The 23,348-nt window shown below is 47.6% G+C and overlaps 2 protein-coding genes across 5 annotated transcripts in view; one reads left to right on the forward strand and one right to left on the reverse strand.

The window, feature by feature from the left end:
- The first annotated feature begins 1,519 nt into the window (after positions 1-1,519).
- AMH (anti-Mullerian hormone) lies at positions 1,520-4,323 on the forward strand. The gene is made up of 2 exons (XM_086945493.1): positions 1,520-1,704; positions 2,434-4,323. The coding sequence occupies exons 1-2, from the start codon at positions 1,520-1,522 to the stop codon at positions 3,359-3,361; spliced, it is 1,113 nt and encodes a 370-aa protein (XP_086801619.1). The 3' UTR covers positions 3,362-4,323.
- Positions 4,324-8,763: 4,440 nt separating this feature from the next.
- Positions 8,764-23,348, reverse strand: part of JSRP1 (junctional sarcoplasmic reticulum protein 1) — a 177,803-nt gene continuing 163,218 nt past the window's right edge. For all 4 annotated transcript variants that reach the window (XM_086947197.1, XM_086947200.1, XM_086947198.1 and 1 more), the window contains one exon: positions 8,764-9,947. In XM_086947197.1, the coding sequence (XP_086803323.1) occupies positions 9,231-9,947 (717 nt within the window). In that variant the 3' untranslated portion in view covers positions 8,764-9,230. The remainder of the gene's footprint in view (positions 9,948-23,348) is intronic.

Raw genomic sequence — 23,348 nt, forward strand, 5'->3', positions numbered from 1 at the left:
GCCTTGCTGCCACCCCCCGGGTCGGGCCTTCAGCTCCGCCGCCCCGACCCGGTCAGCGGCCGGTGTCCCACGTGGCCGGGGGAATCCGTGCCCCGCCGCCTAGGCCCTAGTTCAGTTCTTCAGGGGCGATGGCGCAGCGCTCCGCCAGAACCCCGTACTCCGACCCCGGTGTATGGTCCCACTGCCGGCGGCGGGGGCCCAGCTGCACACCCCCGGGTCTCCTGCTGCTCGTACTGTCCCCAAGAACTGGCGCTGCGTGGCCCCCAGGGACACGCGCGCTCACCTCAAGTCCCGGCCCAGTCCTGGCCTCGTAGCTGTGGGGGTAGGGGTGCCGCGCGGAGAGCCCCAACCTCTTTCGGGGTCCGCGCTGTGTTCGATGGGCCTCCACCACACCGGCCCTATGCCGCTGCTGCGCCCACCCGCTGGGCTCCGCCATGTCTTCCCAGGCCCGAAGCCGGGGCCTCGACTTGGACAGCCCGCTGGTCAGGGGCCGGAAGGACACCGCTCCTCGCCGTCTCCGGCGCCTCAGGAGGATTGCACGGCTCCAACCAGCTGCAGAGGCCGATCGAGCCCCGTGGGGCCAACTACAGACACATCTGCGCCTCCTGCTGGGCCCTCCGCTACCGGCGAGGTACCGGTGCGTCCGCCCAGGCCCGAAGCCGGGGTCTCAATTGAGTTAGCCCGCCGGCCGGGAATCGGGCAGCCGCCACTCCTCGCCGCCCCAGGGGATCCTCACCGCTCCGGCTATCAGCCGAGTCCGTCGCGTCTCGATGTGGGACACCACTGCTCTTACTGTGGCTCGCGGGTCAGTCTGCTGCGTCCACCGTCCACCCAGTCTCCGGGGTCCACCTCGGCTGCGGCCGTCCCCCGCTCCGGGCCGATGTGCGAGTCGCTTCTTCCCCGCTCGCGACTCCGGGCTGGGGGGTCGGTCTCGGTGCTGGTGACCACTGCCCACCTCGCAGGGGTAGAAAAGCGCTGATTTCGGAGGGCCACTACCGCTAAGAAGAGGCTATTTGAGGCTTGGGCCGGGGAGCCGAGGTCAACCACGTCTGCTCAGCCCGCCATCTTGGTCACGCCCCCTGGTAAAATTATTTAAATGTATTTTTAATCACCTGAGGAAGCTGCTTCCAGAGCCTCCTCAAGGGTCCAACATGCTGCCATGGCGGAAACGTTAAATATGGCTGATATTTCTGTATCAGTGTGGTAGAGGTGTCTCCTTCACAACACCAGTGACTTGGAAATCATCCACTCTGCTTCAAATCAGCACCATCACCTCCCAATATGGATACTACAGGGAAACCTGGACCTAAAAGATGTAGCACAAACACTGTGCTAGTCCGGGTAGAACCTCTAAAATGGATGCAAACGCATTCATTTAATTCCAGCCTGGTTTGGTTGCTTCCATTTCTTGGTTGCAGAAGGGAGGTGGAAGGCAGGCCAGTTCCTGTCAAAGCTCATCTTTTAGTGTGAGCTTGAGGGACTGAGGTTCGAATCTGCACCCAGATGTTTACAACGCTGCATGGAGAAATGTACATCTTCCTGCAGCTTGCAAACCTTTTTCAGGCTGTGCATGGAAACCTCAAACGACTACAACTTTCCAGGCGTGCTTCAGGATAAGTTCTGTGAATGCCTAGCAGCATCTATCGTGTGCACCGGCATATTCACTGAAGCAGTCGTCGGTTTGTACCATTATCCGAAGCCTGGGTACGTTCTCACCCCGATTTGTCATTCCCCCTTCCTTCGAAGGCTCACTCCACTCACAATCCCTCAAGATGGACTCTTATCAATACTACCTACATGGGTAACACTGCCACCTTTGTCTATGGTTTGTCCCTCCCACTGCACCCTAAATGCTTCTTTTAACAAACCCACTCGAATAGAACAAAGGACTCATTTATGCAATATGATTTTGACTGTGTGGATCTGTTCTCTAATTTCCAAGGTGCACCATTTTCTTACTACGAGCATGTTCTCATGTCATCAGGCACTTGTATTAGTAACATGAGGCCAAAACATTATAGAGAACATACAGTCTCTCTCACACATTCTATAAATCCCCCCTACTGTAAATATCAAGAGAATTGATAAGTCACAATACAGAGGTGCGATGCCACACGCAGAGTGCCTTTATGAGGTCAGCGAACTATGAAGTGACTTGGAATCTTATAATATACAGTTGGGGGAACTTTATTTCACATAATAAGTATTTGCTGGCTCAGGCACAGGCATTGTGATGTCACAACATAACTGGTATAACATTACAGTTTAGAGCCACATTATTTTCTTATTGCAGGCAGCTATTGATGTTATAACAAGACTGATAATTAAAGACAAGTTCAGGGGCTGCAGGCTTCTATGCATTATATAGGGATATGTTTCCAGTGACACAGTGTAACAATTGATATTAACAAATACTAATTCTGTTCTCTGCAGGCAGACACCAGAAATCAAAACAGAAGCTGTAAGAACACCTGATCACGTTGAGTACCCTCCTTTGGTAGACACTGACGTCTTCCTGGAGATCCTTGCGACGTTTGTTGGGAAGGTGCTAAGCAGTTTCAAAGAGCAGACGGAAACATTGGTGCTTCCTATAGACTCCGACAACCAGACTTTGGAGACCTCAACGTCCAACCCATTCAATGTCTCAGAGAAGGCCGCCATTGAGTGGCTAGTGGAATCGGAGGAGCCTCTGGTGTTCCTGTTCCCGAAAGGAAGCCAGACCCTGCTTGAGCGCCACTTCATACAGGGAAAGCTGCAGGGGAAACTTCTGGAGAAGTTGATGGAGAAGTTCCACGCTGTGTTGGAAGAGTTGTTGAAACTCCCAGTAATCGGGGATAACGCCAAACTTCTCAAACACCTCCTGGACCACTGTTACGGCTCCTTCGATTTAGGTAGCTTATCAGGACCACGAGGCATGATGCACAAAGAAGGCAGCCATGGCCATAAGAAACTGCACTCGCTGCTAATGCTGAAGGCCATGCAGACGGTGAGAGCGTACTGGAAGAAGCGGACCACACTGTCGCGACAGAACCGGAGCACAGGCAGCAAGGCCTTCTGCCGGCTCCAGGAGCTCACCATGAAACTGCAATTCGAGCACGAGCACACCAACATTATCCTCCCTACCAAGTATGTTGCCTACAACTGCGAGGGTCTGTGCGTGCTGCCACAGCACACACGGAGCGAGACCAACAACCACGTCATCTTGCTCATCAAAATGAGGGACAGCGGTGCAGCACTAGGACGTGGCCCGTGTTGCGTGCCGGAGAAGTACGGCAAGCTGAATGTTGGGACGCTGACCGAGGACGGCCTGCTCTTCAGACCATACCCCAACATGATCGCAGAGGAATGCGGCTGCAGATAAACCCAGGGGCGTTGTGATGGATTCAAAAGTAAATACAAACTTACTGACCACAGTCAATTAAATGTACAGTCAACTAAACTGTTGGGCTATCAAGCAGCGGAACAGAAAGAAACCATCTAACCAGTGGTGAACACTCTAGATGTTGGGGTGGGTCCTCCAGTTCTTTAGCATTTTGGGGATATAAACCTGTATGTTATGATGGTAAAGAAGAAAATTTAAACAGGAACTAGGCTGAAACCAGAATTCATCTCAACGTTTATGCAGCTGACATTACCTTGGCATTTAAATGCCACCTCTGATGTGCAGTGAGTGGAAACAGCACAGAGACCTCAAAAAGCCTAGAGCCAGGGTATGACCTCACACCAGAAATTGCTTTGCATTTCTAAGATGAACCTCCCTCTTTTTTTAAGAGTTTCAACTTGCTTAACATGTTATCAAAATTAGTCAAAGACTACAAGTCTCAGAATGAAGAAGAAAAAAAGCACAACTAAAGATATTACTCAGGCCTGCCATTGGACCATCCTCCGTGTTTCATCTCCTGTGTTCAGCTGCCCTTAGTTTATCTCCTTGGTTCCAGGCCTTCCTCAGGAACTCTAATGTTGCTGCAGAGAGCTGTTAATGAGCTGTATTCAGTAACAGAATTGACTTCTGTGGGGACTTTTATGGCTTGGACTTGCATCAGCAATCTGTCTTGTAGAATATTTTCTAACCGACCTAAATGTTCATTTACGGACTCCTTTAGGGATACTCAAAAGCTCTCTTTTTTAAAAAAAATCACTCCTGATGGTTATTCAGGGACAGAGAGATCCTCAGCTGTTAAAAATCCACAGATGGCTTAGCTTGTCAATAAGCTTCCCTGGAATAAACATACCAGGAGGAGTAAGGAACCACCAGTACAATCAACCCGCGGACACACACTGGAGATACAACACGTAGGCCGTAGTGCAAGATTCCTTCAGACACAAAGGCACAGGTAGTGGCAGTATAGGCTTCCCTCACTTTCAAATGGGGCAGACATGAAAAAACAGTAGTAGTGGTACAAGCTTTCTTCGCGCACACATAAAGCGGACATGGCCCAGGTAGCAGTTAGACACGCTTCCCTGGGACATACAGATCAGGCATGGTACAGGAAACAGTGGTACGACCTTCTCTAATATAAACAGGATAACCTGGCAATATGGCTGCTCTGGGTCACTAATCAACCTATGCTAATCAGAAAGGGACAGCTGCACTTCATGCTCACAAATTGGTGTTGGAACAGTGACATTATACCCAAGAAAACAGCAGCTTTCTTCCTCTGGGTTCTATATACATACACTTATTTTTATTGACTTCGTATCACAATAGTATTGTTATGTTCCCACTAATATTTTGGGGCAGATTTATGATGGACTTGCGCCACGTTTACGCCGCGTTGCGTGACGCAACGGCCCGGAAATGTGGCGCATCCCTGCGACTTATTTACAACGTGACGCATCTAGGCAGATGCGTCACGTTGTAAAGCCCTGCGCCACATGAAACCTAAGTCAGGTTTCATGTGGGCGTTCTGTCGCAGGGTGGGTGTTCCCTTGTAGGAAAGCCCCGTAAAACTGACGCAGTGAAATCTACAAGATTTCACTGAGTCAGTTTTACGAGGCTGCTGCGTCAAATCCTTACGCCTGCTTGAAGCAGGCGTAAGGAGTGACGCACCACGTTATGTATGGGTGGCCTCTGTACATTGCAGGAGTTGCGTCACACTTGCGACGCTACTCCAGCATTGCGCCGCCCGTACACCACAAGATGCGTCACGCATCTGCCCTTCCTTGCACCATGGTGCGCCGCATTGTAAATGCGGCGCATCTGTGGTGCCGCAAGGAGGGAATTGCGTGACGCATCAGTTCTGGCGCATCCCTGCTGATTTGCAGAGATGCGCCAGAACTCATAAATCTGCCTCACAGTATATTTTCACAACAGTCATACGCACCTTGCCCAGATGAAGATCCTGGGATCTATTACAGGTGCGAATTGAAACGTCATGGGTCAAATCTTATCCTTTGGGCTGCTCAAGTCAGTGCTTTGTTGGACTGTTGTAGAGTTTACCAAACTGACCATCTAATACACAACTATTTTGAAGCCAAACCTTTAAATTTTTAACGTGCTGATCGCTTTTCTATATGGTTCCTCTATGTCCTGATCCTCGAACATTGGGTATTCACTACTGTATAACTTATAACTATATACAGACTACACAAAAGTTAATAGTGATATTTCCATTTTATGTTTGTTCACAAAATAATTAACTGATTTGAAAAAAAATTGGTTCTTTTCACTTTATAGGGGCAAACGTTTGTAGTGCTAGTAGCACTCCATTTTTCAAAAAATGATTTTGTAATGGTCTGGAGGGCCACAGCTGCATCACCATGCACAGCCCTCAGCCATGTTTCCCACTGCACATTTATGGAAAACCCCCTGTTAAAAGAGCCACTAAGCCCATACACAGTAAGTTAATGAAAGTCAATGCAAGAACATGTTACCAAAAAGTGAATTGTGTTTATGCTCACTGGAAACTGTGCTGTTTAATTTACAAAATTATTTAAAATCAACAACATTCTGCATCACTGTGTGTTGATTAGTTTAATAAAGAAAGAAAACACTTTAAACATAAAAACACTTATCTCCCCAGAAATGCAATAGAAACCTGGGAAAAAAAGAAATATGTCAATATTTCTGTTTGGGCAGTGCCAGCCCTTGCAGAGAACGAAAACACTGCTTGTTAAACGGCCATTATCGGTCAAGAAAGAGGGTACGCTGACTGAGCAACTGCAATGCTAACAGTACTCCAATTTATATTTTTCAGCATATGTATTTTTGTATTCTAACTTAATAAACAAAAATATATTTTAACACCTGTAGTTTTACTGACTCTTTAATTGATACTGTGTGGGGTTTAAAGAGCCATAGAGGTAATTGGTCACATTTTTGGTGTTTGTATATTAGCTTTCCACAAAACGTTCCCAAGTCATGTTATAAATGGGAACAGGAAATGACAATGCAACAGTATATCTTACCACCTAACCTATCAGACTTGAGCACTGCAGAAAAAGGTGCGAACAAGGGTTCTAATCTAAGAAAGAGGAAAATAAATACAGTGACAAATGCCTGAATTTGTCCCAAGCCCTTAAGGCCATGGTTAAGCCAGTCCAGGTTTTCCAGCCTGTGTTACTAAGCATGATAAGTCTTGTAATTTAATTTGTCCATTATATGTATTGGGAGCAATTCACTAATCTGCCAGATTCCCAGTCCTGGGCTTTAACCCCTTGCATGCGGCGCAAATTTTCGCGCTGTGCGGGCGGGATTCGGAAGGCCAGGGGCCGTCCTCCGCACATGCCCAACGTGAAGCGTGACGGCTCCCGGCCGTCACGAGCATGCAAGGGGTTAATTTGACTACTGCATACATTCTGGAAGGTGTAGTTCTAATGTTTATTAATTTACAACTTGATTAACAATGATAGGTAGCAAAATAGCTCAGCACAGGAAACAATGTGTATGTTGCAATGAAGTGAGTTGGGCAACGGTAGGTATGAGCCCCGATGTCCCAGCATGCTTAGTGTTTTTTGTAAATCAAGGTGTGCCAATCCAATTTGTTCAATGAAAGTGACCTGCAATTACAACTCACTTAACCAACAAGTCTAGTAGTAGTTGTGGACTTTTAAAGCCCTGATTATGGCCGCACATGGGAAGCTGCAGCCACCAAGACAGAAAAAGGTTTCTTCCAGTGATCTCCATTACGCAACGGAAGTAGTCTAACACCATGGGATAAGGACCTCACTCAACACATATATAAATAGTATTAGAAAGAGGTGATAAGCACTGGTAAAGGCTGTCTTTCTTCTTAAAACATTCAGGACCTTATTTCAAGGCCCATAAAGGAACAACATGTGTGGTCATTGTCAGACTTGCAGGTTTTTCTTTGCAAATTGTTTGCCACATAAAAACCTTTTGGATTATATGTAGGGGTAACTGCATCACTTCCAGTTTTTGCATCTCAGAATGGGGTAAAACAGTTAAAAAAAACACCACTGCAGCGTGCAGAACTCACAATGGCGCAAAAACCTGAACCCACTGAAAACTGCACGGACGAGTAATATCGCGATCCATGGATTCAGAATTTAACGGGTGCAATATTCCCACCTGGAGTTCCCAGAGGCCTTTAGAAAATGCTGCTTTACAGTGGACAAAAGGGACCCAATGTACTGTGGCGAGAAGAAGGACCAATTTAACTCCTTACCACTGGGACACCATGTTTATAGTCCTGACATATTCTTTTCCAAACTACAGTTGCCTCTTAATGACTGTATCCTGGCACCTCAGACAAGTTTGTTAAATCAGATGAACATGTTCTGCCACTCTCAGAAAGCATGTCATCGCACACTGCAAGCACTGCCTTGAACACCGGGTCTGGATGAAATCACCATTGCTGCAGGCCTTTGCGTTTATGATTATTGGGCGACATTATCCTCCTAATGACACCGAGTGGTTACAAAGTCGCTCTCTTTTGGAAGTGGTCGCTCAGAGGATGGAAGGTGCAATATGTGAAGGCTTCTCAGGAGAATCACTGCTACAGATGAATAACTTCACCCGACCCCATTAGCTGGTGCCATTTAAAGGCCAAAGGATGTCTTTGTATCTTCCTCTTCACAACAACATTGGCAAGGATGAAGGTCTTAAGGCTAAGATGACATGTAATTCAAATGTTGCCAGGTATCCTTTGGGTATTGCACCGCCGGCCCAACGAGGAGCAGCCCAAATGATGAAGCATGACACCTGAAAGGGTGTGTGAGGGCATTAAATCCAACAAAATGGATTCCCAGGGTGACTACTTGGCTACCCTGTTCTAATCCACTTGCACTACAGACTGTACCGACACCTTTCTCTTTCATTAGGAACAACGCGACATTCTTTGTATTTTGTGTAATTTGGGCACGTCGTGTATGGACCTTCTGCTCCGACAAAAGCAGTAATAGCCCAAGACTCCTCTGTTTTGATACTAATCCTTTGGAAATCACTTAGCACTTGAGCTGTAATGACATCAAAAGGCCTAAAAAATGCAGCATGTTGAAAGTGTTACAAAATATTCCAGCAGGTGGCAGGCCACACAAGGATGTGGAGCTATGAAAAGAACTATTCTTAAACAATTCATTCAAAGAATAGACATTCTGGCAGTCAGGTTGTGAGCGCGGAAACTCTTTTTGTTTCCCCTTTGTTTCAACAAGATTGTCTAGAGTTTCACAGAGGCTTTGGTGCCAACTATGTGTGAGCTGCCACAGATCCAAACACCCTAAAGCATAATACCAGCTACAAATCAAGTATCAGCCATAACCAGTGATGCAAATAAACAGTAATCCAAATAAGATAAGCAAAGAGACAGGTTGACAATTCATTTTAATACCACAGTGAGAGGTGGATTCCTGGTAGTTTTTGGGAAATGGAGTTTCATTGATGGGGGTGTTTTTTCCAGGAAGACACAACAGAGCATATTGCACTGGGTGGTGTTTCTACAACTTCATGGTGGAAAGGCTTAAAGGAGCAAAGGAAATTTTCCTGGCAGGCTCTTGCCTCTGAAAGGCCAGGAGGGCTGCAGAAGAGTCAGTCACACGTCAAGCTTGAATGGCACAGCAATGCCATCCGGTTGGGAGTTCCGCCCATTTCCTTGTGTTTGTGCACAACTGCAGTCTCATTTAAATGCAAACATAGTGTTTTAGAAACCATTTACTAGGATCTATTTAGTGTGTTCATAGGCTGTCAGTCACATTGCTTGCCCAAAGGCGATTAGTGGTGCTTGTGGCTTGTTCATCGCCTCTCAAGTTCTCAAGGGGTGTGGCCGTTGCTGTCAGTCGTGCGGTTTGAGGGCCCCATTCTTGCTCTTTGGAAAGAACCTCCTCTTCTCATCCTCCTTCTGTGGGAAGAACTTGTGGTGGGTGTTTTGCCTACTGCTGCCATTGAGCCCCCGCGGGTTGTCCTTTCGAGGCCATTTCTGGTTCCGCTGGGGCGTGTGCTCCTTTCGCCGCCTGTCCTCTGGCGGGTCCTTCTTCAGGGCTCGCTTATTGTATTCCTTGTTCGGCACGCGGGCAGTTTTCTCACTCCTGCCCTGCATGTCCCACTTCTGAGGCCGTCCGTTCTCCACCTTGCCCTTCTTAAACTCTTTGCTCTTCACGCTTGTGGGGGCACCCCTGACCTTCCGCTCTTTGACAAGGAAGTTGTTGTCCTCTCTCTTCACTTCCGCTTCCTTGAGCTCCTTCCTAGGTTTGTTGGACTTTGCTTGCTGGTGTTTATCCCTTGGCTCAGCCAATTCCTTACTTGCTTTTTCCTGCTTCGCTTTCTCTATCTTCGCCGGAAGTTTCTCCTGTTTCTCCTTCACATGTCTTTCTATCTGCACTTCCGCCTCAGATTTCCGGGGGGAAGTTGGCTTTTCTGGTTTCGTTTTCAAGTCCACCTCCATTGTCGCTGGCGTAGGTATTACTTCCTCCTCTTCATCCTCCCCTGGCTCCGACTCACCTGGCTCCGGCTCCGATGCCTCGAACCAGCTCTCGAAAAACCATGGCTCCGGCTGCAAAGGGATGATGAAAAAGCAACGTCAACGAAAGAGTTACATTAAATATGCTTGCTCAACTCTTTGGCACCCCCATGCATTATAACGCCATTTAAGGCAAATGCATGCAAACCCCTCCTGCTTTCGACCTCAACGCGTTGCTGCTGGCACTTTTCATGACTCAGTGAAACTGGGATAAAACTATTTTACCTTTCTTATATAGCCATGAGGGGAAAACTGCTCCATTTTCAACCAGAAGTAAGTAAAAGCGCACACATTCTTCTGGCCTGTTGTTGTACTTAGAGTATTACCATGGGTTTTGCCAGGCACAACTCCCAAACGACCCCACATTAAGAGGAATATTAAAAGCTCTTAGTTCTACCAAATAATTTTCTAAAATAGGTCTTGCCCATTACATGCAACTCTCTGTATTGATTGGTTCGTTGTTTGAAATTTTTGACCATATATCAATCAGAACCATCCATATACAGCATTAATTTGAAACAAAAAATCTCTAAAAAACAAGAACAGGCAAATACAGTGGGTCTGGACTTGACAAGCATGCACTGATTTTAAAATGTTTTCAAACATATGCAAAATAAATTGGGACTTATATAAACATATGAAAATACAGATGGCTCAGCAGTCCAGGGGTACGACCCCCCCAGGTACTGAAGTGCACTCCTTTCCAAGCGGCTGGGCGGGCACATGTGAGCAGGCCCGGACTGGCAATTCCGGGCACCGGGCAATCCCCCGGTCGGCTGGATGGGGTGGGGGCCGGTTTTGTATGTTGGGGGCCGGTTTTGTTTGCTGGGGCCGATTTGGAACCTGGCGTGATCGAGCAGCAAACAAACACTCAACTATCTGCATAAAATGCAGCTGCTGGTGCTGCACGCACTGTCTGCCCGTGTCCAGCACTGCTAGCACTACAGCATATTATTTATAAAACAATCCACTGGCTGGTCTGACTGTCTGCACCATCACCATGTGCGGCGTCTTCAGTATCCGCCTTCACGTCTGCGCAGTGCGTCATTCACCCTTACGGTGGGGGGTCTGGAATCAGAGGTCCAGGTCAGGGGTGATCATGTGCAATGCATTGGAGTCGCGCATTAAAAAGTGCGCATGAGGAGGCCAGAGAGTGAGACATCGAGAGGCTGGAGCAGAGCCTGGAGAGACCCTGACCCCATAATTTACTTGTAGCCTGCCCCGCCCCCCGGGCCGTGTCTGCAGGCTGCCACCCGGCGCCCACAGGTGAGTGTTGACCCTGATCATTTAATTATTGGGCAAGTACTGTGACTGTCTCTGGGGGCGTCGCGACCGGGCAGGAATTAAAAGCAATTAAAGCCTGGTTAAGCCCCGGCCCAGTTCCGCAACCGCAGCGCAGAGTGGATGTATTCATTGTGACAAACAGGCGCTTCCTTCTGTTACTCAAAGTCAGATCGGGGGAATGCGCAAAGGTCTGCCAATGCGATGTATATTTTACTGTCTTTGTATGTGAAAGAGCTATTGTGCCGTGTGGCCGCCACTATGAGTTCACTAGCTTGTTGTTGTGGTAGAGTGCAGGCAATAATTTGCAAGCGTGAATTTCGACTCTAGTCCAGTGCCACAGAAGCGAAGCAATAGTCTTACACGTATCGAGGGAGCACAGTAGGAGTATTTACAGGCCCATGTCTCTCTGCCCAGTTGAGTGCAAAATGCTTAAATGATGGCGCTCAGTGTCCTGCTCAGGTACAGTCGCACCATATTGGCAACTCTCGATGGAGAGTTATCTGATAATCAGCAGTCCAGATCCCGGGTGCCTTGCTGCTCCAACCTCCACATGGGAGATGGGATAGTGTACTAATCAATTAAAGTTGCCATTGGCCGGTTAGTAGAGTTCTGCCACATCTTCTCAGCCCCCATGATACTCTATTTTCCGTGCTAGTAGTGAACATTACCATGTCGTCTACTTCATGGCCTGCAGCCTGTGTTCGCTGGTCCAGAGGCCAGCAGATTCACTCTTCTTAAGATCCGGGGGGCTCCGTTGCTCTGCCATTCAAAGGCGAGCTGCGCTAGATTTTATGGTTAGTCCGTGCCGAGGGGTTGGAGACTCCCTCGGATCGGGGATGTGCACAGTGATGTTTGCAGCACTTGTCTTTATCCAACATATACCCATGAATTGTATGCCCACAAACCAACTATCATACTCTAACACGAAAAACCAAATAAACCAAAATGCAAAGAAATTGTCTAATACTTTGAAAGCAGCAATGCCACAAACCTTTAAATACATGAAACTTAAAATTTAAGGCATTCCCTCATTGTGATATTTAAACAGTGGCCCTATCACGTAGCCTTCCCCCCAGAAAGACTGACTTCTGTGCACACGTTACTGATCTAGCTCTTTTTAAGACTTAATTAGCAGCAATAAAGGAGGAATAATATAAATGTTGTGGAAGCCTCATCAAGTGGAAAAAATATGAAAAAGAAAGAATAATTCTCTTTCTGTGAAATTTGAAGACAGGCCTACAGCTGGAGCACACTGGCAGGCCACGGCCTGCCCTGTAGGAGCCCGCCTCTACCGACAGCCATCTTTTCCTGTAGAATGCCGCCTCTGCCTGTAACATGCCTGTGTTACGTGCACTGGCAAAGCCTTGGAAATATTCAAATCATACAAGAAATTTTGGCTCTGTATGAAAACTGACATAGATTTTAGTGAGACACACACACGCGGGAAACTGAAGAGACTGGTTATTTATTTCACATTTTATTCTTTATTTTAGGTTTTGTTTTTAAATAAAGGATCTGATCCAAGGGGCATGGGGCGCTGAATATAGCAAGGGGAGGCCAAGAGGAATGGATTGAGATGGCACATGAGGCTTACAGAGGCCTGATTTACCGACCCTGGGAGGATGGAAGGCTTAGCTGGTCTTGTCAGTACTCGAAAATCACAGCTAATGCCAGAGGCGAGAGTTAACTCACTCCTAGCACTGTGTTTTCCATGGGCGCAGCTTTTTGTGTGTTTCACGTCACGAGGCGTCCAATGAGGGGTCCTTAGCAGGGGGTGGCGGTGACAGTAAGTGCCGGAAAATTGTAGCCTTCCCCGGGCTGTGGCCCTCCCTCCCTCAGTGATGGCCGGGCCCTGCACTTAACTCACTGAGCCTCAAGGAAGGACTAGGTTTAAATGTAAGTGATTTAATCAAAACCAGCAGAAGAGACAATTTGAAAGGGGAATAAAGTCTGCAGGATGGGCGATCTATATGAAATCCGCGGCGAACCGCTGCCATAGTGTCAGGTTGAAATTTGAGAGTTGATACAATTGAATATGTAATGATAAATGTGCTGTAAATTTCACAGTTTTGGTCTGTCTTTTACCCAAATTTTCTTGCAGGGAGAATACCCCCACTCCAAACCCCTCTAGGAGTGGTCGGGCTCGCTCGCTATGCGCCGAACGGGGGCTGGTCTAGCAACATTTGCCAGGGCTGCTTTCAGTTCCCAGTCCGGCCCTGCATGTGAGCAGGAAAATGGCTCCACTCAAAGTGCAAGGCAGGTAATGGGCGAATCGGACTGAATAACTGTGACAGACATCTGAACAGACCAATAGATTAGGTGGGCTAACCCAAAGCCCACGTATGCATTTTTGTTATTATTTGTTTGGGAAAACATGAGTAAGGAGGCGGCTACAGATATCTCTACGCCGAACCTAAGAATGACACAGCATTTACAAGTTTGTTATATTGATTGTTAACAAAGTTCGGGGGCCGGGGGGCAATTCCACTCCCATTTACGGCCGTCTCTGAAGTTGTGGGTAGATAGAAGAGGAGGCCCAATCCAGATTACAAGGGGTCAGGAAAATATGCAGAGTATTGGCAGGCTATGGCTTAGCTGGCTGTGGGTACCATGTGTGGAGGCGGATGGGTGACCCAGCAGCCCTCGCCTTTACCAGCATGCCTATCCACATCTGGTACAGCCATGCTCTGAGCCCTCACACTGGGGAGCACTAGGCCAGCACTGACCAGGCAGAGTTTTAAAAGGAGATAGTCCACAGAAATGGTGGACAGGAGGTTGTGGAGTTGGAGGGAGGGTTAAGATTTTTCTCAAAGGGAGAAATATTCCACTGGTGAAGAAAAAGAAATTAGCAAGTGCAATTTAACTCTTGTGAGACATTTTCAAACGCCTATCTGCACACTATGTACAACCGCATACGCAGAAATTCATTCACATTATAGTAAACTTGAATTCTCACACATGTCAAGGAGTACTCCTGTGTACCTCTGATGTTTGCAGCTTCCTAGGTGAACTCTGAGAAGCCACTGAGACTTCCGAAACGCAACAAACCACACACAAACGTGAGTGCACCCATACAAGTGTAAATGTTTTAATATCTTGGTGAATCGGGCTGTGTCTTGTGACTCAGCAACAAAATCTACTGCGCCTAAATTCATGAGTAATCCGGCACTCAAGCATAAGTAACTTCGGAGTACTAGTTCCTTTGCTCAATGAAATTGTTGTTTAGTTTTGCTTTACTTTCTTTCTAACATCGACAAGCCCGCTGTCAGCCAGCAGGCTCCTGCCTTCTGGTTGCTTCAAAAATATACTGGGCTAAATTTCTTAAGAATTCTGCCTAGGCAGCACCATTTTGGTCCTCTGGCACCGAACCACAAACGTACAAGCGACTTTTGCTGAGACTGATAGATGCCAACATTCCATCTTTGCCAGTTTTGTTATTGCACTGGTCGGTAGGTGCCCACTAGGATGACCACCTCGCTCCAGATCATTACAGACAATGTCTTCAGTCCTGACCTTTGCACATACAAATCATTGTTTTCAGATGTGTTACTCTGATTCCTTGGAAGCAAAGCAAGGCTACAATGCCCAGAATGCACTAGGGGATCATACAAGAATGTAAGACTGGAAAAGGTGTCCTTAATGACCTGATAAGGCGGTGGTCACTCTAGTCTAGTGCAAATGTTGAAGCACACTGCCTCAGTACAAAATTTATGTTATTGGTCCTTGAGTACACTCACTCTCACAAAAAAACTGCTAAACTCAAATTAAGCTCAAAATACTTCATTGTAGTTTTTTTTGGCATTTTTCTCACTTATCAGATGCTCAAACACGCTAACCACTGATTGCAATCCAAGGATGGGAAACGCCAAACAGATCTCTCAAGCCAGAGTCAACCCAAAGAAGTGCAAAGAAACACAATAATGGCAGTACTGGGCTGGCAACTGAGCAACCTCTTGGCCCTACTTTCATGATGTAACCAAGGGACTTATGTAGAGTTTGGAAATGCTGTGCCACAAACATCCTCGGCGGGTACTTTGGGCTACGGCACTTGTAATACGGCGGACAGGGTATCAGCCAAGTTTGCGAACGAGGAGCCCATTCACCAAACTCGAAGCAAGGCCCTTAAGTCTGGCACAGCGCGAGGAAGCTCTAAAGATGCATCTGTGGGACATCAAGTGAACTATGACCAGGTGACCCCTACCACACGAAGTATGGAGTGTGGGGTTACACCCCACACTGAGGTTATAGAACTGAGGAGTCTTATGCTTCTTTGCAGCCCTAACCTCGTCCTACAGCATCACCTCGGACGGCGCTATAACCGCGGACTATCCATCGCCATGGACTGACCAATGACCTGTTAAACTTGTCTTAGAGTGAGAACAACGTGTCTTTTGTTACACATAGAAAGGGTTTTAGGTTAGAGCTGTGTGGGAGATGGGGTCACAAGTGTTGCCATTGGGGGTCAAATGGTGGATGACATCATTTCTGTGCTCTTTCCATTGGGTAGTAGACAGAGTCAAGTTCAAGGGGTCTGTTTTATCCACACACGCCATATCGCGACCTCACAGGGCAGAAAATGAAACACCACATGCTTCAAGAATATAATGTGACCACAATAACTGAAATGCTGCCACTAAATGCTAAATCTCTTTGAACCACTTTCCCAGACCAGCCTAAAAAGACATGGCGAACTGAAAGGTGGAATGTGACCAAAAAGCTGCCTCGCCCCTTGGTTTGGGAAGATGTTACGTGGCTGCCTCCTCCAAACAGAGATATCCCGACAAAGGAGACGCTCTAGGGGGCCTTACCACTTTCAAGTGACAGGTTGTTGATGTGGGAACCCATGGGTGTTGGTGCCCCTAGACAAGTGCATCTCTGCAGCTCATGGTGGCTGTGATGTGCTACACAACAAGGTGGTGGTATGGGGAGCATCAACAGGCAACCACTGGAGACTGCACCATTTTGTTTCCTTCTTCCTCAATAGCGCCTCACTTCTTTCTAAAGTAGCGCTTTGCGCTTCATAAATGGTCTCGGCCAATCAATGGGATGACCAGTGACGGACCGGGAACTAAAAGCAGCCCTCGAAAATGTGTACATATCAGCCCCATGTTGTAGCGAGAGAGATGGGCATTTCCAAGAGGATTTAGAAGGACACACTATACACATGTCTACAAGAAAATTATGTGGGTTCTGGAACCTGCATCTATTCCGGAACCAGGACCTGGGCCAGGCCCATGGACTCTCCCCAATGTGTCCCAAAGCTGTGTCTGACGCTGGCAAATACTCAGGAGGTTCAAGCACTTTGAGTTTGCTTTGCCCTGTGATGCTGCAGTCTGCAAGAATTCACAAGTTCATGTTTTCCTGAAAGTGCAGCTGTAAAAGCATCACTTTGCCCAACAACCACTAACTCCTTTCTTGGAATTGCAGCGCCTGCAGGGCGCGGCCGGGCTTCAAACAGCACAGGTTGAAACGTCTTCTCAGATTCAGTAACAAACAAAGGTGCAAAAAGGAGTCACTTCACAAGTTTCAAGAGATAAAATGAGGTTTAAAAGTGCTTTTTGACTTAAGCTGTCCATATTGATAAATGTTGCTCTTTATAGGTCAGGTGCGACTGTCCGTGTGTATATTACACTAACAATCACTGCTAAAGGACACAATATAAGGTGAGTGTTTATGGCACTTAAGAACAAGTGTGTATTCCTTTCACACTAAAAACATTTGATCAGCCTTGAATAAGAAAAGGTTGATTTTAAACATGCAAGCATTTAATATTATGCCATGTAGGTTACACACAAATGCTCGCAGGAAGTGAATAACTCACATAGCCATTTCAACTCACTGTAACCTATGACATTTAGGGTACGTAGCCTATTTTCAACAAACACATTAACCTCCTCAGTTGTCATGCATAATATAGAAATCTGTGACTTCCACATCACATGTAGTTCTCCGCAGCAGGCACATAAACCCACTTTTTGATGAAAAACTTTAACCCACGATTACGAAGAAATCTCTCCTTCAAGTGCATTCACCCTCTGAGTTATCTCACCAGTATTACACCTGGCAATGTAGAGCTCTACTGCAGGTGCATTAACCCCCCTCCAGCTACATTAAAATGGAATCTGTTTATGACTCATTAAACAACAAACAAGACAGAATCTATTTATACCTTATTTTTCCATGTGGGCAATTACTTTTGGACTACAGGTTGTCCCTAAAAGTGCCATTTTTCTATCCACACCTTTCCCGCACAGAAGGGTCCATCAGAAAACTGACTGGACATGCTTTATCCTCCAGAGTCTTGGCGACCGCCCACCACCTTCCACTCACCCCACCATGATCCCCACCCTGTAGAAGTCTAGCCAGAACAGGATTTGCAATCAACGTTTATTTATTCTCTCCTATATCCGCTGAAAGTGAAATGCAATAATCCCACCAGCTTGCGGAAGCTCATTACTTCTCTGTGGGTCAGAACACTGCGCAATCAAGGCGTGAGGCGCAATGCATTCTGGGAGCTTGGCAGAGCAACAGACCTTGCGGTCAGGGGTGCGTGTAGGAAGCGGATGGACGCCTGCTCCTTGGCATTAATGGGAGAACTGCAAGCGCTGGGATTTGTATGATAACCTAATGCATTCTGGTGGAGTTCTTTGGGTATGGATTAATCCACCTAATTTGACCAACAAACATCACTATAACTAGTTGCAGGTGGAAATCCAAGGGTTAGAAACAGTATCAGTAACGAAATGGGGTGAAGTAGTCATCCCCAGTGCCTGTCACTCTATTCTGTTATACCCTGTTGTCTCCCTGCTGCTCAGCCGGTGTGAATACGATGTAATAGAATGTTCACGAGTGCATGGTTTGTGCGAGTGGTGAGTTGGAATGAGTGGGGCTGAGCAGTTGGATGCTGTCCGTGGTGGGACAATACTTACCATCTTACTTGTAACTGAATAAACCTACTTAAATAATCTACACTCCTGGCTACAGGACTGATTACCTACAAGGGCCTTACTTCGTTTACAAAATATTCCTTACCCGGAGTGTGCGACCACTATAGACGAAGAACCTCAGAGTTTGGTAGAAGGGGTTCTCTGCTGCACCTTTGGCCGTGTATTCCATACTCCTGCTCTTTTTAGAGTTGTGCATTCTATTTCCGCCAGTGGTGCCCTCAATGGCTCCGCCAATGGAAACCTTACACCAACAGCCCGACGGAATTGCGGCTATCAGTGTAGGTACATCAGACAGTTTACCCTGTTTAGAGGGGACGATCTGACCTGCTTCCAGTTCGGGCCGCCAGGGAAAGCTGCGGTCCCAAACAGAAAAGATGAAAAACAGTGCTTAATTTGAGCCGGTAGGCTCCGGTGCACACCACTTGATTGTCAACACCAGGACTTACGACAGTCTGCCACATGGTGACGCTGTGTATCTAATTTAGACAACACTTGTTTATCCATTCAATATGCCGTAAAAATTACTAATACCTGCCACCAAAACCATTTTTTTTGCATTGGGGGCATGTGATAGTCTGAATTTTCACACTTGCAGGAGTGTGATGATTAGTTGTTGTGTTGGCTCTGTCACTGACAGCACTGGCAGGGGCAATAGATAGATGTTGCTAGCTGCAGTGGCCTCGTTCCCAGGGCCCTTGCACTTATATTTTTACAAATTAAGCACTGATGAAAAATGCCCCCACACCTTAGGAGAAAACTCCCAGGGTTTTGTATTACAAAAACAAACGTCAGATTTCAGAGTCTGTTTATGTAAAACAAAAAAGTATAAAACACGGCGTCGGTTGAGAAAACTTTTAGCGTCTCTGAGGAGCCACAGCCCAAAATATCTGCCACGCCTTCAGTCCATTTGCATTAGGAAAATGTATGTCCCCACTTTCTGTACGTCTCCCTTTGTTTCTCTCTCTTCCATCTGTTTTCCTCCTTTCTCTCTTATAGCCCTTCATTTCATCTCTCGTTATATTAGTATGTATGGCTCTCAGAGAGAGCATCTATCGCATATTTTCGCTTGTTAATCTCACTGCTATGTAAATGTTGTACTTGTATAGCGTGCTGCTACCGGACCGGGTCTCCCGGTGCTTGTACTCATACCGCTAAGGAACCCTTCCTGGCTTTTCTTGTGAAGTGTCCACTCCTGGGCACCCCCATGGTGAAGCCAGGGATCCCAGCGTTGTTGGGGCTGTTGTGGAGATTAAGCAAGCTATTGCCAAGAGTTGCAGCGTGGGACCCATGATTAGACTAGGCACCGAGGCGAGAATATCGGGTCAGAGGAATTTTGAGCCCGAGACGGGAATCGAACCCTGGTCCCGGGCCAGAGCTCTGCATCAAGGTCTGCCGCTCTAACCATTGAGCCACACTTGTCCACTATGACGTGGCAACAGTTGACAACAACACTGGTTACCCACTGTTATGATGTCATAGAGGTCCCAGGCCAGGTGACGGGGCCCTCTGAGAGACGGTTATCGCAGCGCTGCTGGTCTGCTTTGACTGAAAGCAGAAAGCACAGCTGCAGGAGGGGGAAGGAAGGCAGGGAAGGTGGTGGGGGCCAGTCAAGGATGTGAGGTAAGTTTTTTTTACCTTTAGGAGCGGGATACATAACAGAGGCCATGTATGGCTCCCCAGTTAAGCCCCTGACCTTCGTAGCTGAAAGCAGGAGGCAGATGATTTTGGCGGCCATACATAACAAAACATAGAATGGTTAAAAGGTGAATTATGGAGTTATTTTCCACCTCGGGTTCTGAGTGACATCACAGACAGCTCGAGCTTCGCTCTTGTTGTCTATTTGACGTCACTCAGAACCGCTCGGTGAAAAACATCCCCATAATTCACTGTTCCTCATCTATTATTCTATATATTGTCTCTATCCTCACGTTAGCTCTCTCCGCCTGTCTTCTCTGGTTCTATCTTTGCTGTTTTAATAGATTTTAACCCCCCTCTCATACACACTGTTGGACAGGCCACATGAAGGGCCGCTCTCCCCCGGCCCAACCAGGCCCGAGTCCAGGCCCACAAGTACCACACACCACCATTGCACGTCCTCTGCCCCCTCAGAGACCCCTGCCCTCGAGCATGTCAACCTCGTGGGTCCAATCCACTGCCGGCCCTCGCGCCCATCCTGGGGCGCCATCTTGGACCATCCACCACGAGGCCGCCTGGCCCCCGATCGACCTCAACCCTGGGCCTGGCCCGACCTCAGACATCCCGGCACCACCATCCACCCAGGAGGTGAGCGGGCTACTTGGCAAGTCAATGGGAGAAAGAGGTGTTGATGGCTCTCCCCCGCCAAGTGCCGCTCGCCCATCGCCTCCCCGGGCGCCGGCTCCACCCCCCTGCTGGGTGTCTGGACTCCCTCATCCCGGACCTCCCGACCTCCAAGTGCGAGGGTCCGGACATCAAAGCACACCAGCCCTATAACTGGGGCAGCTCCAGAGCAGGAAGGCAGTTGTATCTTGGAGTCGAGAGACGCAAAGAAGAACTCATCCTTGACGGACTACCGGCGCTGCCGTAGCTCTGTCTTGTGCACCATCGTCTGGCCTGCTGGTGCTGCCGCAACCTTCGTAACCTTCATATCCTTCATCGTCGTCGGGACCTGCTGGCGTGGCCGCGGACCGTTTGTAACCACCATCTTCATCGGGACCTGCAGGCTCCGCCGCGGACCGTCGTTTCCTTCGTCCATCTCGGGACCTGCTGGCTCCGCCGCGGCCCGATCATCTAGAACGCCGAGCTCGAGGATTGAGAGCTATTTTCATCTTTTTGGTAACAAGACTGTCCCGCTACCCTTTTCCCAAACCAGAGACTAGAATCGAGGGGACCCCTGAGTCCAGACCTCCTTGTACCATTCCATCGTAAACTTAAAGAATTGCCTATAAAGTCTCGTTGAACTTCAACCTTGTGTGGTGTCCGTCTGTGGGGGGGAAGTTACTTGTCTGTACGATCGCTGGAGACGGCTCTCCCCGGAGACCTCTCCCCTTATCCTCGGCCGACCCTCCCGGTCCGTCTAACACACACTAGAGAAAAAGTCTGCGAGGCAGCCACGTGACGGCTGCAAGGCGATGCTGGACCGCACTAGTGACGCAGAACACTGTCCTGGCGCGCCCTCGCGCAGGAACGAGCTCTACTCCCAGGGCTCGCGTGAATGTAAAAATAGAAGGACATTAAGAGGCGTCCTGGCCAAACCCACATGCCTGCAATGTGAAATGTCCCCCTGCGGCTCGGCGGAAGTCCTCCCAACTGAGAACTGCAAGATACTCGCTCCCTGGAGGAATGTATGTTTATGTAGCACTTCATAGCGCACTGGCGCGGTTTCTAAGCACATGTAGCTGATTGCCAATTAAAAGTGGCACCGACTGTTGTTATGTTTCTGGGACTTCGGGTCGGAAAGAAAGTAGCCCCCATACGCCCATCCTTTACCCCTTCCATGCGGCCGCGATTCCCCTGGTGTGCTGTAAACAACACGAACAGGGGCGGGCCGTGACGAACCCCAGCCGTCATCAGCACACGAGCACCGTAGTGCATGACGGCTGGGGTTCATCATCAGCATGGAAGGGGTTAACAGGGGGTCTCTGGGAACGTGGGATGAGACAGAAACCCGTTGTTTGCATCTGAACCAATAAACTGAAGGTCACACACTGACTTGCAGTGCAAAGGCCACGCCCAATGCTATCATCACAGTACAGCAACGCTGGCATGATGGCAGCCCTGTCTGCTGCCCTTCAGACTGCACATGGCAGTGACTCTGCAGTTAAACAGCCCTGTAACAGCTGGAGGCCTCTCTTGTAACACACGGCACACATGTAACACTTGCACCCTGGCTTTGGTTAAACACCTTATTTAAAGAAAACTTGCACTGACCAGAAGAGCTGTTTCCCTGAGTAAAATAAATATTACATGAGTGAGGCAGTAATAAGTGATTTTCTCATGTCGCATTTATGCTGTCCTGTCGTAATAAACTAGATGTGACATTTGCCCGAATGTTTGTTTATTAGTGCAGTTGCTCTAAAGACATGCATGGCCTACATTTATTATCATTGCCCTGGCATAAATAAATGTATCCCTAAAATGAAATTAAATGTGGACCAGAGAAACGAAATAAATAAATGTATAGCAACTCTACGAATAAACGAACATTCACTCAAACATTCACTCAAACATTCACTGCTACAGTGCAAAAGTTAAATTCTACTTTAGTAGCACAGTAGAGTGACCTTTAACACGAGAAGAACACGGTTTACTGCCTCATTTTACATATTACATTTACTTCACACATGGAAACAACATTTAATAGTCAGGGGGTCACTTCAATGTGACTTTACCTTACTGCACAAATGTAACTCAATGAATTCTGATTTTCATTAACCCCTTCGATGCTGATGACGAGCTCAGCTCGTCATCAGCCACGGGTGACGTGTGCGGATGACGAGCTGAGCTCGTCATGTAACGCGGTTATTTTAAAACAGCCGCACAGCGCAAAAATAACCGCAGCAGCGATGCGGTTAAATACATTTTTTCATACAAATACACAGGAAAAATGTAAGTGCATGAACCAGGTTTGCAGATGTGCAGAGTGTAACATGTTATTTATTAACATTTGTGAAGGTGAGGAGGGAATCATGTCCCAAGTCAATGTGTCGCATCTCGGGAGCCATGGTCCCACTCCACACTAAACAACGGTAATAAATAGTAGCATATTAGAATCCACGCACACATATATTTAAATATGGTCAAGAATCCATCAATCGCTAGTGCTCTCCAACATCTGCCGCCACACCTTGTTGAACATCACTGGCATGCAACTCCATCGCTCCTACGCTGGTATCACCAATCAGCAAAACCATTCCCAGGGCCTAGTAGAAACCTGCCATTCAGAGATGGAACAATGGATGAGATGGACCTATCTGACAATGAAAGGAAACAAAGCTGAATTGCTTTTTCTTAAAGCTAAACAACCAACAACCTTCTACCCATCCAAACTCTGGTGCAGACCAATCAATCACTCCCTGCACAGTCACCCCTCAAAGCAAAAGCAACCCGAGGCGGCCAGATGGTATCTGTCGTCCCTTACAACAGTAAGCCCATATAACAAACCAACCAAATACAACACTACTTCCCTGGTCGCCACATGATTTCCTCTAACCACCAACTATCC

This window comes from Lissotriton vulgaris, chromosome 12 (assembly GCF_964263255.1).
Source record: "Lissotriton vulgaris chromosome 12, aLisVul1.2, whole genome shotgun sequence".
Classification (NCBI taxonomy): domain Eukaryota; kingdom Metazoa; phylum Chordata; class Amphibia; order Caudata; family Salamandridae; genus Lissotriton; species Lissotriton vulgaris.

Coding starts and splice junctions, on each gene's coding strand:
- AMH (XM_086945493.1), top strand. CDS start 1,520: ATGGAGAAATGTACATCTTCCTGCAGCTTGCAAACCTTTTTCAGGCTG. Junction 1,705..2,433: donor TACCATTATCCGAAGCCTGG/GTACGTTCTCAC, acceptor TGTTCTCTGCAG/GCAGACACCAGAAATCAAAA.